Here is a 17,233-nt window from a genome sequence, read left to right as displayed (position 1 = left end):
TTAGAAAACTATCTACATTACACACTGCATGGTTGTATTCACAGTAATGATATGGGTGGGGCTCAGGACTCATATATATAGCACAGTGTATAACCCCCACTCCATTTTTATTCAATGAAGGGGCGTGTTAAACCCCCCACCAATGGCTTAAGTATTTTATAAATAACACCTGAAATAGGGGTTTAGCATACACATTCACAATGCCTCCTACAGACCACACATACCTTACTGGAGTAGAGCCCAGAATCTTACCGACTGATTTTGATGAAGCAGGGAATGTGGAAGAAAACAATACAGAAAGTGACGAGGACTTGCAAGAGATGCTAGAAGAACAAGTGGACGAAGAGTTTATTAATGAACAAATTCAACCCACTGAAGACACACCAATTAAAGAATTTCATTCGGACTATTGTGAAACACCAACGATTCCAGTTCAAGCAGATGAAGTTGAAAATGGTGAAAACAAACTTTGTCGAATATTACAGTTTTGTGGTAATGTTCGTAGAAGATTATCATTTAGTTCAGAGAGTGAATCATAAAACATGTAGCTATTTTATTGTTTTTTAAAAATTCTTCAGTTTGACCTTGACCTAATTGTTTGGGCACAGTATTACGCTTTAACAATATTCTATGACTGTATTGGTCTTAATTATGAGTACCTAAAATGATTTGGAATATTAACAATAGATAAGGTTTTCATAAGAAAAACTAAACATAAAATTCAAGCACATTTTATTTTTGTCTAAATAGAAAAAACAAATAATGACAAAATATAAAATATATTGTAAACAGTTTTTGTATTGAACTAATATGAAGTAAATTTTGTTTTGCTAAATAAATGCTATTTTGATTTAATTTGAAAGTCCAGGAATAATTTAAAGTTTAAGTATAAAGATAAGAGTTCAAAAACAATAGAATATATATATATATATGGAGGAATTAGCCTGAGAAAGTTACTACAAATAAGTATATATATGTATATATTTTACCTTGAATTGTTAAGTTATACAGCATGGCATTGAAGAAATATAATCTTTATTGTACAATATGAACGATTAAAATGTTAAATATAACTTGGTCTAAATATATTATACACAAAACTTTAGGAACACATTATAAGGTTATGACAAATGTGTTCCTAAACCTTTACGATAAAATAGGTTGAAAAGCTCAAGGTCACTCTTTGAATGCAAAAATTGGGAACGCATTTGTTATGATACAACAAATGCGTTCCCAATTTTTGCATACTAAAGGAAAATAAAGAAAATAATAAAAACACGTTAAAACTAAAAACCAATTTACAATGTTACTGTAACCAATCCCGAAGACCGATCACGAATTAAGTAGTATCGGTGTGGTGTATTCGGGATGGTCATGCCTCTTGGTAATTTAAGGCGGAACCTGTCATTTCCTTCTTTTAAAATGACTTCACCACTAGGTGTCATCATTAGAATTTCTAACTTTTTGTTTTTGGGCAACCTATTAATTCTGGTTTTTTTGGCAATAATTTGTGGTGGACGACAGGGTCGAGCAAAGCCTGACGTCCGTGGTTGGCTGGGTAAGATCTTGTTTATCACAACAACACGGGAGGTGCTCGGTGCCGGATCAGATAAGCAAGATTTTTCCTGAGCCTGATTTTGTACAATAATTGATGGTCTTGATCTTTCAAATGATGGAGGATTTTCTGTGACAGGATTATTATTAACAATTTTAGGTTGGGCGGGTACCATCCTGCTTTTCCCCTTAGTGTGGAGGCTACACACATTGGTATCGGAAAAGCAGGATTTTTCACAGCGCTCACCTTTTTTCACCCCTTTTTGGAAAACATAAGTACATTGAGACTTGATCTTAAATGCTGCTCGTCTTTTTGCCATAAGTTTTTGCATTTTTTCAGAAGGGGTTTTTTGTGAGGGAAGGGATTCTTTTGAGGACTCGGGTTTTGCAAATAGTTTTCTTACAACAGCAGGTGCAGCAGGGAGGGATTTGGGTGGAGGTAATGGAATGGTTATTTCAGGAGAATCTATGTTGGTAATCTGGTTTGAGGATGGATTTAAATTAGGAAGAGTTAGGTTAGGTGTTTGAGGTTTTGGAGATGACTTATCTTTGTTAGGAGATGACTTGTTTTTGAGAGGAGACGGCTTATCTTTGGGAGGAGATGGCTTTTCAGGAGATTTGATAGGGGATAGTAAGGAGACAATCAAGGGAGAAAGTAGCATTGATAGGGGGGACATATTTCTTTGTTTTCGGGGGGATGACGTAGAAGACGAGGACGAGGATGATGAAGACAAGGAGTCAAAAGACGAGGATGAAGAAGAAGAAGACGATGGCGATGATGGAGGCCTAGGTTTCAAAGTGTTGGCAGCAGAAGAAGAAGGTCCAGGCTCTTGAATATTCTTGACGATAGAAGTTGACGATCCAGGCTCTGGAGAAATCTTGGAGACAGGCAGAGGCTTTGAAGTGTTGGCAGCAGCAGAAGGTCCAGAAGAAGTGTTGGCAGCAGCAGAAGAAGGTCCAGGCTCCTGAATCGTCTTGGAGACAGTACATTCTTTCCTTATTTCCCCATTCAATGCCTGGAGAAGTTTGGACCTTTTCACTCCAGCCACCGGCTTCATCGGCTTAGTGGTCTTTCTGAAGCAGGGGTCCATGGCTCTTCTGCAGGCAGGCAACAGAATGATGTTATTAACCAAAATGCTCTCACATATATACCCACTCCAAGTGGTGGGGGATATAGGTATAGGACAGAGTGGGGGAAGTTAGGAGTGTTGTAAAAGGGTGGGGAGTGGGAAATAATTATATCTAATAGGAAGAGTTTGGCTATGGAATGATAAACTATTTTCAAAGATAAAGTTTCAACTAACCAATCATAAAAGTAGGTCAAGGTCATCCTCTATTAAAAAAAAACCGAAAGCCATGCAAGAAAAATAGTAGTGCAAAGATTCAAACTACCAACACCAAAACACAACTACTGGTGCATAGTATCTACAAGACTATCTACAAGTAAGACTACAACAGTACATGCATGAAGAACCTGAAAATGATTAGACATATAGACAAGATTTGAATAGGGTATGGAGATCTAAGTACAATTGGTTTTCATGCCATTTTGCACTTTAAGGAAACACATAAGGTTTTCTTGCCTCTATGTGTGTTAAGGAAGGATAGAGTTTAACCTGAAAATGATTAGACATATAGACAAGATTTGAATAGGGTATGGAGATCTAAGTACAATTGGTTTTCATGCCATTTTGCACTTTAAGGAAACATCAGGTTTTCTTGCCTCTATGTGTGTTAAGGAAGGATAGAGTTTAACCTGAAAATGATTAGACATATAGACAAGATTTGAATAGGGTATGGAGATCTAAGTACAATTGGTTTTCATGCCATTTTGCACTTTAAGGAAACACATAAGGTTTTCTTGCCTCTATGTGTGTTAAGGAAGGATAGAGTTTAACCTGAAAATGATTAGACATATACATTGGAGGTCAACCTGCAAACAAAATAAACAACAAGTTAGTTAACCAGAAAACAAAACAAGTGAATATAGTAATGCAACAACAAGTTAGTTAACCTGAAAGGAAAAAACAAGTAAACATAGCAATTCAACAAAAGATTAGTTATTATTAACCTGAAAAAGAAATGAGCTGATATATGAATGCGGGCCCAACATTGCATAAGTTAGCTCACCGTTCATCACTTGATGTGCAGCTTGCTTGTGCACATGATGTGTACCTGGCAAGAGCACGTGATGAACAGTGAAGTTTGAAAGAACTCCAACTAGTTTTATGCGCTCTGGTGGGGGGCCGGGCTATATGGGGGTGTGGTCTACTCAGCCAATCACAGGACAGGTGGTGTAGTGGGGAGGGCTCACTGGGGGCGTGGTCTACTCAGCCAATCAACGGACAAGTGGTGTAGTGGAAGTCTCGCAATAATGAAGCAAAGGGGGGGGGGTGTAACTAACACGTGCAGCTACTAATCATATTTGTATCAATCCAAAACAATATACATGCTTAAAACTGAAGTAAAGTCCATTAAAAGGTATAAGTTGTTCGCTTAAGAATGGTATATAATCAGAGAAACAATTTTCTTCAGGCCTCAAGAACAAGATATTAAATCAATTAAATTACTAACCAAGCTAATTACAATATGAGAATACAACAACATTTAGCAGACACCAATATGTAACCCATGCAATATATTTAATTATACATGTAGATTTCAACTAATATATCACATCATTTCAGCTACGCAAACACAATATGGAACAGAGAGTAATTAGACCTACCTATTTCAGTAGAAATCAGGAACACTTGGTGTATAAAGTTAGGCCACGATAACTCTAGAAAAGAAAATGCACATTAAATTTATTAAGTATTGTAACCATTTTATGCATTTATTTTGAAAAAAAAAATCTTAAGCAAGCTATATTTTAATTTCAAATTATCAGAAGATACATAAAACGGTTTTGTTATTGCTTAAAGACCTATGAGATAGTTTGATTATTGTTTTCAAACCATTCCCAATAACAATCAAATAAGGAAATCACTGACAGTATTTTCTATCTTAAACAATCGTATAAGAATCATCTTCATCAAGCTACATTTTAACAAAGTCAAAATTCAAACCTTTGAATGATCACAAAAACAGTTTTATTACTGTCGCAAGAAGGAAAAAGTTATCAGTTATTTTCAATCATATACAATTGCAATTCCCAATAAAAATCAAATAAGAAAATCACTAACATTATTTCCATTATAAACAATCGTATAAGGAAACACCTACATTTTAACAAAGTCAAAAACATATATTAAATTAATCGAAAGATCACAAAAACTGTTTTATTATTTAAAAACCTAGCAGTGTGAAGCGATTCCCAATAAAGCTACATTTTAACAAAGTCGAAATTCAAACCTTTGAATGATCACAAAAACAGTTTTATTACTGTCGCAAGAAGGAAATAGCCATCAGTTATTTTCAATCATATACAATTCCCAATAAAAATCAAATAAGAAAATCACTAACATTATTTCCATTATAAACAATCGTATAAGGAAACACCTACATTTTAACAAAGTCAAAAACATATATTAAATTAATCGAAAGATCACAAAAACTGTTTTATTATTTAAAAACCTAGCAGTGTGAAGCAATTCCCAATAAAGCTACATTTTAACAAAGTCGAAATTCAAACCTTTGAATGATCACAAAAACAGTTTTATTACTGTCGCAAGAAGGAAATAGCCATCAGTTATTTTCAATCATATACAATTCCCAATAAAAATCAAATAAGAAAATCACTAACATTATTTCCATTATAAACAATCGTATAAGGAAACACCTACATTTTAACAAAGTCAAAAACGTATATTAAATTAATCGAAAGATCACAAAAACTGTTTTATTATTTAAAAACCTAGCAGTGTGAAGCGATTCCCAATAAAGCTACATTTTAACAAAGTCGAATTTCAAACCTTTGAATGATCACAAAAACAGTTTTATTACTGTCGCAAGAAGGAAATAGCTATCAGTTATTTTCAATCATATACAATTGCAATTCATAATAAAAATCAAATAAGAAAATCACTAACATTATATCCATTATAAACAATCGTATAAGGAAACACCTACATTTTAACAAAGTCAAAAACGTAAATTAAACTAATCGAAAGATGACAAAAACTGTTTTATTATTATTTAAAAACCTAGCAGTGTGAAGCGATTCCCAATAAAAATCAAACAAGGAAATCACTAACATTTACTTCCATCTCAAACAACCATATAAGAAAGAAGCAATTTATAATTCATCAAATGATCACAAAAAGCAGATATGTTACGATTTTAGACCTAACAGTATGTGAGGTAATTCTCGATAAAAATCAAATAAGAAAGAAGCAATCTATTCCAGCTATATTTTACTAAAGTCAAAAGACTTAATTTAGAAGTTATCAAATGACCACAAAAAGCAGTTATGTTATGATTTAACACATAACAGGATGAGAGGCTATTCTCAATAAATATCACTAACAGTTTCTTCCATCTTAAAAATTTGAATCAAACTATATCTATATATAAAGCCAAAAGCACCCATAAACTTTTGAGAAAACTAAAAGTCACACCCCCATTATTGAGCGAAGCTCACTTTCCCTCACTTTGTAACTTCTTTATAAGAGCATCAGAATGTAATGGCTTGACCAATTAATATGAAATTTGGCCAACAGCTAAACAATACTGAGTACAATGTTTTGGTAAAAAATATTTGCGAATTTCCTTCTGGATTTTATTTTACGGGTCACACAATTTCGCTTGTTATTTTAATGTAAGTTGAAATAAAAATTATATTGGGTTTATGACATATGGGTTTATCTCATTTCATTTAAATAAGATAAACATATATTAATTGTTTGTAACTGTTTTGTTTACATTTCAATGTTTACTTTCATCCTAGGTTAAAGTTGGAATGTAACAGTTTATCAATGGAAGTAACAGTTTTGCTATATTTGTTTGTTGCTCAAAGGCCCAACGTAATATTGGTCGTCGCACCAATAATGCAAATATTGTAAGAGAGTGGTGTCGTGAACAAAAAGAACCAGATGAAGCTGATAATGATAGGCAGATAGCTAATCAATTCCAACATGAATTAGATGCACTAAAATTTTACACTTTGGACTAACTGTCATCAGCAACGACTAACAGCTTCAAATCAATTACCAATTTGTTCCCGTTGTCGTTCAAATGCAACGTAATTCACGGCGTTAAATAATATGGATGTGTCAAGTGCCCCGAACGAATTAACTGACCTGGCGATTGTAGAACAAATTTTGATTGCACGAGTACATCCTGCTATGCACATTTACAAAGTACAAGCAAATGGTCAGGATGGCCAGTTTCACTACAAAGGTACAGTATGAACTATCAGATAAATTTGTCATTCTTTAGAACTTAAATAATATCGGGCAAACAAACGGTGCATCTGTTGAAAGGGAACATATTGTAGGGTGTTAGCTGCTTTAGCCATTGACAATCTTTAAATAATGCTTCGCTCATTTATGCGTCTAAAGTGTAACGGCAGACCACCTTAGTATTAGCGGGAAGTCTCAAATCAAAGAAATAAAATTACCCAAACTTAAATTACGCAACACAGGCTATCAGTTAGGCAACAGTTTTCTTTAATTCTCAATGCTGTAAAAACTTTGTTGTAACATGTTAACCCAAATTGAAGCAGATCGTTTAGCATTCATTGGAAGTTATCAGTTAAAACTGAGAGCAAAAAAAAAAATAATGTAGGCAAACCTTTTACAACACAAAAAGAGATATTTAAAATTATTTTCTAACAAGTGTTTAAACAACTCTAAGATATAGCTAGAATTACTCAAATTGAAGCACGGGTTCTCTAGTACTAATATAATAATAGTTATAAATATATGCCACAAGAAAGATTAATTGCCTGTATGAATAAAATCTATTACAAAATATGAGACATACATTAAATGATTAAGCAATCTTAATTCAACTGTCTCATATTGAAAAACTACTAATTTAATATATATAGAAATTTTCGTAAAACCACAAGCTCAACAACAGAACTCAAAATATTTTCCATACAAATAGCTTTATGTATTTAAGGTCTAAAACAGTAAGAACTAATATATTAAGAGAGTATAATTACCTGTATCAGAAAAATCCCCAAATCACAATATGTAGATGTGGAATATGTAGAACTAGAAACACTTGAACTTAAAAAATCGGCAAATATAATCAAAACGCTCGAAATTAAATAAAGCAACAAGATAATTGGTAATTAATGTTCACAGACTACAGTATTCGAGGAATAGGTTCACTAGCAAAGACAAGTGAATACTGGTTAGTTGACGCTGCAGACAGACCTTGAAGATTATGCAGTGACAATAAAAGTGCAACGCTACTTACCTATAAGATGCAAATAATTGCAGAACTGCATAAAGTGTCTAGATGCTACATTCCAAACAGAACTCAATATATCAATTATTCAATCCAAGTAGGCTGTTCACATTGTTCAAGCCAACACAGACAGGATGTCTAGGTACCTAAAGTCGTGCCTACAGGATGGAGCAAGTTACGTGACGCGCATGCGTACGTGCACATGTTTTCCTCCCGTCTTAGGCAAGACAATATTAAGACTGAAACCTATTACCCAAACTTCTATAAGCACTATATAAGTGTTAACAGTGCGAATTACCAGTCATTTGACTATTACCAATCACTAGGTGAACATGTCCTCTGGAAATGCTCCTTCTATTCAAGAAAACAAAATATCTTCGACAACGGACAACAATATATCTCCATTAACAGATAACTCAAATAGTAATCAAGGACAAAACACAGTAGACATAACTATGTTAATAATACAAGATCCCAAAGTTACCAGCACAACATATTTTTTAAATCAGGCGTTTGAAGAACTCATGCGGCAGCTAGTAGATGGATAGATCAAAAATGAAAATATACTACAATATTTTACCTATAAGTACAGAATATTTTTAAAACACATTCAGACGTCCTTGACCTAATAACAATACCATCTACAACATCTGTGATCACACACATCACCAGAGTACATGCCCAGCCCTGACTACGATACTCCCTATCACTATATTCTTACCTAATTACATTAATTATGACGTCATGTGATAATAACCGTCCTTCCCTCTACTCATTTTCATAGGACAAGTATTCAGGGAAAGAGCTTGTTTTTATTTCTGTAGTTTTTACGAATTGGCAATATGAGGAACACACTGTTATTTTAAGGCATGGACCTAACCGATATACTTTTACGTTTCAATGTCCCCAGAGGTCATTGAGTAAAAATTAGTTTTTTGCTATTGTTGACTGTTCACCCCCAAAAATAATATTTTGCAAATACTTTCTTAGTTTTTTGTTCATAGTATGTCAACATAATGTAGTATGATTAATCGCTGACGTACACCCAATGGTTAGTGAGAATTTTATTTTATTTTATACAAACAAGTAAATGGAAATTTGTCTTTGGGGGGGGGGGGGTTGTTATTATCTATTAAAGTTTTTCTTCCACTAACTCCTTCAATATTTTGCCATAAGCTAATAAAATATGTATAATTTACAAGTTTGAACATTTTTTTATGGTTTTAACTTGAAACAAAACTGCATAAATGTCGCATTGATTATGACCAGACATAAAATGTATAATTGACCTAAATAAGTGACAAAAAATAGAAATTTGTCATCTAAAGAAGGAGAAATATATAAAATAAAATAGACGACTATATAAATGTACTGCAAATACTGGCATGCATGTAGATTTATGATTAAACCCTGCATATCAAATGAAACCTCATTAAATTTGTTTTAAAATAATGTAAATTGCATTTCTAAGCCCTTTCTGTTTGAGGTTGTAAAGATATATTGTATATACACAAATCAATCACCCTGTATGCGACTAGTATCCCTAAGTCAAACATTTTGCACAATAAATAAATCAATACCAGGTACATACATAAATTTTAAATGTTCACGTGATCAAAAATTCAATTTTTTATACTGAGTAGAGGATATTGCTCTTAGTATGGATGCCTTTGTATTTTGTAAACTATTTGTCAGCTTTTTATTGAGGAGTTAATCATGGACAATATATTCTAATGTATTAATACGGTACATGACCGTTAGTCCGTAAGTAGGTTTACTATTTCTCTAATTTTATTTGGGATCGTGTATACATTACTTACATATAGATAAGCTTGTGTAAAATACGAGCAGGTTACCTATGAGTTATAAGTTCCCCAGACAAATACAATGAATTCAGTAAAATGCTTTCAACATCATGTAAATTAATGCACGTTAGTGTTTTGGTGACAACTAAGGTCATTGGATATTTTTTTCAAATTTTTCAGAAGCCAACTTAAGATGTCCATTAAATTATATAGAAATAATATAAAGGATGGAGAGAAAATATGACGACTGGCTTTGACAGTCACAAAAATGGACAACAATGGGATAAACAGGCGTGTCAGTCTTTGTCCATTGTGACTGATTTATAACAGCACATCTATACCTACTGAAAAATATGTCTCTTCTCATTTGTGCATTGTAAATAGTAGTATAAGCCACTGTTAAAATAGTTGGACAGAAATTCATTTGTTTTTCATGTTTGTTTGGGGTTTTATCAAACTTTGATTTCTAGCGACAGCTCTGCCATAACTGTTGTCCGTAGTTGCTATCAAAATATAACCATATTTCAACCGTAGCATACTTTTCCCAGCTACCGAAATACTTCCATATTCCCAAGCAGAGATTTGTTTATGCTATTTTTACATATTATATTATTAATTAAAGTCCTGTAATAGTCTTAATCTTGCTATAGACTTAAGCATCTAAGGCATCTAAGGGCATGGTAAGGGCTTTCTCTGATATCTATTTTTACCAGCCATCCTACTAAAGCCGTTTTAATGATTAAAGATTCATATTAGAGCCATAGCACACCTAAGAATTCTGTAAACAAGTTATTAACTTCCTGTGGGGATTTATTTAAATGTACGTAATTAACTCTAATAGGTTGGATCTAAAATCAAGAAATACATTGTAAATTAGTAGTTATATTCATCTAACAACTGTTCAAAACAAAAATAATCTTGAAAATGTAAATGGGTATTGCACTGAATTCACTTTGCCTCGGCAACAAGTTTTGGGCCCTATTAAAGTTATAGGTAATCTTATATATCTTAATACAACTAATACGGTATTATTTTACATATAAGAAGCTTAAGCATGACCAGTTTTTACATTGTCATTCTTTTCTACTCTTTGTTGTTAGTTACCATTCTTCAGACGAACTTAAAGCAAAATCATGTTTATAAAAGCCACGGTTAAGCAAGACACATTATTGTAGAACTACGGTTTAGTAGAGGGATCAATATCTACTTTACTCTCTGATAGGTATGTTGATGAATAATTAAATGTTTATACCAGTGTTAAAATAATGTATTCATGCTGATGAATGTTTTACCTGGGGTACCGTTTAACTTATTTACAACATAAACAAAACATGTATACCATTGAAAGACTATAATGGTACATATACCAAAGACATATGGTTACCAATGCATATACTACCTCACTCAAACGAACAACATCAATATCAACTCCATTTCAATTATCCATAAATCCCTTACCTATCTTAACTACTTAATATGTATAAATAAAAACGGGCTTATGAGATATATTTAGGTGATAGCATCAAATTAATTTAGACTGAACTCTTTAACAGATACATACATATCTTCAGAACAATGATTAGTAGGTCTGTGAAAACAAATTACCCGATAATACAGAGTGCATTAGCAGTTATTATCGTTCCATAACTTACTTTGGTGTTTTTACATAGTATTGTATGCTAATACAATTAACTAGAATCCATAGCAAACTCTTCAATGTGCTGCATAGGCCTATTGAGTGTAAAATAAATCCTCACTTCCATCAGTGGTAAAGGAAAGCTCCAGGTTATATTTCGCATTTGACCTACAATATGTTGACGTTTTAGAAGAGAATTGGTAGTCTCTTAACTACACGTCACCCGACCTGTGTGGCTGACAAGCTAATTTCCTCGACTTTTCTTCTTTTTAAAGTGAAAACCACCAGAAAATTGTGCTCTGTATTTTATACCTACAAATCTTTGTTATAAATCAGCTTATAAAATATAACTTATATGACATCTTTATATTGCATTATATTTCCTTTTATAATTCATTTTAATTTCCCGAAGAGGTGTTCTGTATAAATAAAATGTAAAAAGCAAACCAAGGAAGTGATACATCTAAATAGTGGTTTACAATTCAATTTTGTACTATACAAAAATATGTGCAAATAAACAAACATTACGTAGTTAACGGGATATAATTAAAATTAAATCCAGGTTAAAGATATTGAAAATATACGAAAATAACGAACGTGATAAGAGTTATAATTTAGTTATGAACTATTACACACTAATTTTAAATCCTGATGAATATAATATTTATTTTATATTTTTGTTTATCTATTCAAAAACAAGTACGAATGAGTACGGATATAATTAACGGTATAATACGGATATAATAATAATAATAATAATAACGGATATAATACTTTGGTAAAAGCTGTTTTGACAAGCTCTTACGACGCCAAAACATCTAACATGAAGCACTTTGCGGTGTTGTAAACAACGACATAAAACCACTGTAGGGGTAAAGTGTCCATTACCGATCAAACCCCACCTGACCTAAAGTGTTAAGAGTCTTTGTTAAAATTTAAATGTTAAAACCGCTGGGCTATACAGAAGTATCTAAACATATAGTGGAAAGAGATCAAACATGATAAACTACTGGTAATTAGCTTTCTTTTTACAATATGGAATAATATTCTACAATCTATACTTTGTTCACTACTAAAACTGATCATCGCAACGATCTACACTTTGGGATTCTATACTTTGGGCTGAACTCTACATGAACCTTCACGATGCTATTCGAAATCGCGCTGAAACTTATGTTGGTCGGCAGGTCATACTTCCAAAATCATTTAAGGGCAGCAATCGAAATCTACATAGCAACCACTTGGATGCAATGGCAATAGTTCGTCAACAAGGTAAGCCTGATCTGTTTATTACCTTTACTTGCAATTCAAATTTGGAAGAGATTAAATCAAATCTGAAGTACAACGAACCCGCAAACATGAGACCAGATTTAGTAGTAAGAGTATTTCATGAGAATTTTTGGGATCTCATAGAAGAAATAACAGAAGACATAACAGATAAAAAGATTTACGGTACTTTGATTGATAACATTTATACAGCAGTCGTTTTGTCCTATTAGCGTTTGCTAAAGCACAGGGCCAATCACTAACTAAATCTGCAATTTACCTACCTAAGCCTGTATTCACTCACGGCCAACTTTATGTTGCCCTCAGTAGGTTTAGGTCATTTATTGGCACTAAATTTTTCATCAACGAAACTGGTAACCAGAGGTACTTCCAGATGGATGTTTTCTACATCTAAGAGTGGTGTTCGAAGAAGTGGTACTTGACTGGCACCATTTTTGTTCATTTAAGTTTGTATTAGTTTATTCTCCTTTTATTTTTAAAACGATTTTTCGGTGCTTAGAGCCGCAAGGGTGCACTAGTATATTTTTATACGTGATTGATAATATTTATAATATTGCAATTGATAATATAACAGTGTTTCAACCTGGAATTATGAAAAAATATTTTACGAAGGTGTTTTATAAAAAAAATGGTTTGATATAAAGTAGGCTAATTAGGAAGTTTATAAATATATGCTCTTAGGATAAGGACAATTCATTAAAAAGTATCATTCAGATTCAATAGTCTTGTTCCATCCCAAGGTTTTTTTTATTTTATTAATAAATAAGTTTAAGCCTTCTTTATTTTCTACTTCTAGCCATGTAAAAAAATCGATGTAACTTTTTGTATTTATGATTCTACCTAGTAATGTAGATTCAGTCTTTTATGGCCTCAAGTTGTAGTGAGTTTTTATATAACACAATAATTTCAAAGAATGCGTTGAATATACATTTGTTTTTTGTTTAAAATAACAAAAAACATTTTTGGTCCATGCATTTTGAGAAAATCCGTATGTAAATCAATATTTTATCTGGCATAGTTCTATGCCATATTACTTCAATTTAACGGTTCAAAATAAAATTAATGGCGTTATGACCGATTCAAAGACATAAAAGAGGAATTATTTCAGCCTTTTGTTAGGGTCTGCTCGTCGAGAAGAGTTATTGCTTTACCCACCATTTTAATACAATATCCATTGTTATTGATGTTTACACCCTACAGTTGAAATCATCTGGATCCAACTGACTTTGTTTTTATCACAAAGAAATTAAGTAAATGAAGTGAACAGAAAAACGGATAAGACACCTAAGAACACCTGGCCATAGACCTACAGATTATTTTGACGAAACAATGTTGTTGTGTTTTAAAACAATTTAGCCCAGTAAATTTATGATGTCAAGATGAGTACCTTGCAGATGATTAAGCTTCACAGTAATAATTTGTATGGTGGTTTTTGTAACTGTGTAAATATGTGTTAAACGTAATTAGTTAAAATATTAACACAAAGTCCTTGGTCTTTTGGGTACGACCACGTCGAAAAACTAGGAGAAACACTAGTTGCTGACATTTCGGCTTCGTTGCATGTTAAAATATTATTTACTTTACAATAATATTAGTGGTTTATTCAAATATTGTTTTATATATATTCATATTTGTCTAGTAATTGATGCACCTTTCCCCTTTTAACTTAGAAAAATAGACGGGTTTTAACTGTATTTAAAATCACAACCTAGTAAGTTAATACCAAGATTGTTGTTAAATGGTTATTTCATACAAACAAACAAAAAATAGCTATAACTCTCAACGTAAAAATAAACGTTTATACAAGAACCATAATTTTGTTTTTAAATAAATAGTGTATAACATTATTTTAGCATAAAAAAATTGAAAGGAATAAAATGTTGGTATAGAGTGAGGTTGTAAGTGAATATCGTTTATTTGAATATCTCAGTGGAGAAATATTTTCCGATATTTATGTGTTTGGGAGATTTCGTAGTCAATATCAATACTACATACGTCTTTTTAAAGTTTTACTGAAGATATTCAACCCGATTTATTACTTGAGTTATACAAAATTAACAAGGACGCTTTTATTTTTTATTTTTTACTTATTATTTTTATTCTCCAACATTCTTTACTACGACATATTAATATTTTCTTTGTGACAACTTTTAACTTACTATTTACACGTACTTCTGACACAGAAAAAATAATGGTTACATTAGACATTCCTGTAATATGTACACTATTATTCTTTGTCTTAGTAGGCCTATACAAACTAATACGACCTATTACTACTAGTAAAGTTACCTTGTTTGGGGAAAGACTTTGTTGTGTTGACTGGAGTAGGGTCCTTGTGTGGACAAATGCTGAATCCAACTCTGATGCTTTTTTTCTATGCATTTTTAATGAAATTTTCCCGGAGAGAGTTGTTTAGACTAAACAAAACCTATCCAAGAAAGTTGTTTTACCGTCATGGGTGAATCAATCTCTTAAGGAGAAGAAGAAATGGGTACTCTATGCCTATGATGTCTACATAAGTACAAAAACAAAGGAATCTAGGAGTTACTACAATAATCTTAAGAAATGCTATAAGCAAGACTTGATTCAAGCTAAACTTGAATACAATATGCACAAAATTAAGAGTGCGGCAGCGTGGGGTGTTATTAGGTCACAATCAGCTACCCCGAAATTTACAGGCACTCTAGTGGATCCTGATGTGTTCAACTCCCATTTCATTGACTCTGTCCAGGTGGCTAGATAAAGTATTGGAGCCTCTGAAGCATCTCCTCAAGAACTTGTTCACCCTGCACCAACTGCGGCTGGCTGTCTGCGCACATGGAATCTGGTGGACCCGAACCATGTGGCGAAAGTTGTTGGAAATATGAAGAACACCTCGAGCAAGGATATTTACTCTTTATCCAGCTCTTTTGTTAAGTTAATTACTAATTATATATTATTTCCATTAACCTTCTGTATAAACAACTGCTTGATTGAAAGTGTTTTTCCATCTTGTCTGAAGGTAGCAAAGGTTGTACCTATACAATACATAAGGAAGGAAGTAGAGACTCTCCTGAGAACTTCTGGCCCATATCGGTACTTCCTATTTTTTCGAAGATGTTTGAAGCTATTGCTAAAGAACAGTTACATGAGTTTTTTCGTTAGCAACGGTCTGTTTTCTTCCTGACAGTTTGGTTTCAGGAGTGGCCTTGGCACCGTAGATGCAGTCGATAGCGTGGTAAGTGAGGCTCTGGGTGGTTTTGAGTCTGGGGGCCATCTTGTGTGACCTCAGCAAGGCTGTATATTGTGTGATACAGTCGACCACTCGCTCCTTTTGTCTTAACTTGGGCACTATGGTGTTTTGGGTGGCTCCATGGAGTTTTTGCTGTCTTATCTGTGGGAGAGGAGGCAGTCTGTGATTGTGAATGGACTAAGTTCGCAGGAGAGAGTCATCTCCCATGGCGTTCCGCAGAGTTCGGTCCTTGGGCAGGGGCTTTTCCTTTGCCTGTGTTGAACAGGGCTTTGCCTGTTTTTTTGCAAGTAAAAGCAGGGGCTTTTCCTGGTTATGATGAATGATGTCAGTTACAATATCGATGGTGGTGTTGTTTGCTATGCAGATGACACCACCCTCACATGCAAGAGTCAAAATTTTGAGAATCTCAATGACGCCATGAGCAACCATACAAAGTACCGTAGGTATTAGGTCCCTAGATTTGGCCGAAGGCTGGTTCCGGGCCAATTACTTTTTATTAAACAGAGAAAAAACACAAACCGTAGTTTTTACACTAAATTATGTTGCTAAGAACAGCGAACCTGTGAAATTATTAGGAATAACACTTGATAGCAAACTCACTTGGAGTTCTCATATTTCTGGTGTTTGTAGTAACTGATCTAGAATCATGTGTTTTCAAAGAAACCATACTGTATGGACTGCGATTGTGGGGTGGATTTTCTAATGTTAGTAGGGTTCTCTTGTGGCAAAAGAAGGCCCCTACTGGCTGGTGCTGGCTACCTTGCACACAGTAAACCACTGTTTATTAATGAGGCCATCATGACTGTCTATAGCTTATATGTATTTTTGCTTTTACTTTCAGCTAAATAATGCCAAGGTACTTTAGTCAGTAGAAAAGATGTACACTGTCATAATACTAGAAATAAGAACAAATTTGATGTCCCATATGTAAGATTAAAAGTCAGTCAAATGAGGAGGTCACTAAATTATTCAATCACCTGCCAACAGAGGCACGGAACCAGTCTCCAAACAAGTGTGAGAAACCTGTTGCTGGCACACCCATTGTACTCAATCCAGGAGTTTTATAAAATCCCAAGTAATATTGTAAGTAGCTTTTTAAAGACTTGATTGATGTTTGCAGTTTTTTTTTTTTTTTATTATTATTGGGTTTGTAGTTAGCTGCATGGTTTGTTTTTGCATGGTGTGCTTTGTTAGGATGAAACTGTATATTTTCTGTACATTTTCTTTTTCAAAGAGTCAGAATCTTGAGCTACCTGACATTTGAGCAAATGTGAGTATAAACCTATTTTGCTTGCTGTGTTTGCTTGGTTTTTCTTAGGTTAAGTTTTGTATAATGATTGTATATATTAACCTAATTGT

General features: G+C 33.4%; 1 protein-coding gene across 1 annotated transcript; it reads left to right on the top strand.

Moving 5' to 3' along the window:
• Positions 1-200: 200 nt before the first annotated feature.
• On the top strand, positions 201-15,907 carry LOC128999951 (uncharacterized). The gene is made up of 5 exons (XM_054426746.1): positions 201-456; positions 2,111-2,352; positions 2,405-2,538; positions 15,374-15,496; positions 15,823-15,907. The coding sequence occupies exons 1-5, from the start codon at positions 201-203 to the stop codon at positions 15,905-15,907; spliced, it is 840 nt and encodes a 279-aa protein (XP_054282721.1).
• Positions 15,908-17,233: the final 1,326 nt, after the last annotated feature.

Source organism: Macrosteles quadrilineatus, unplaced genomic scaffold, assembly GCF_028750875.1.
Source record: "Macrosteles quadrilineatus isolate MER2022 unplaced genomic scaffold, UCM_ALF_1.0 Scaffold_1__1_contigs__length_201487025, whole genome shotgun sequence".
Taxonomy (NCBI): domain Eukaryota; kingdom Metazoa; phylum Arthropoda; class Insecta; order Hemiptera; family Cicadellidae; genus Macrosteles; species Macrosteles quadrilineatus.
The sequence above is the reverse complement of the archived record's forward strand: the minus strand, read 5'-3'. Positions and strand labels throughout refer to the sequence as shown.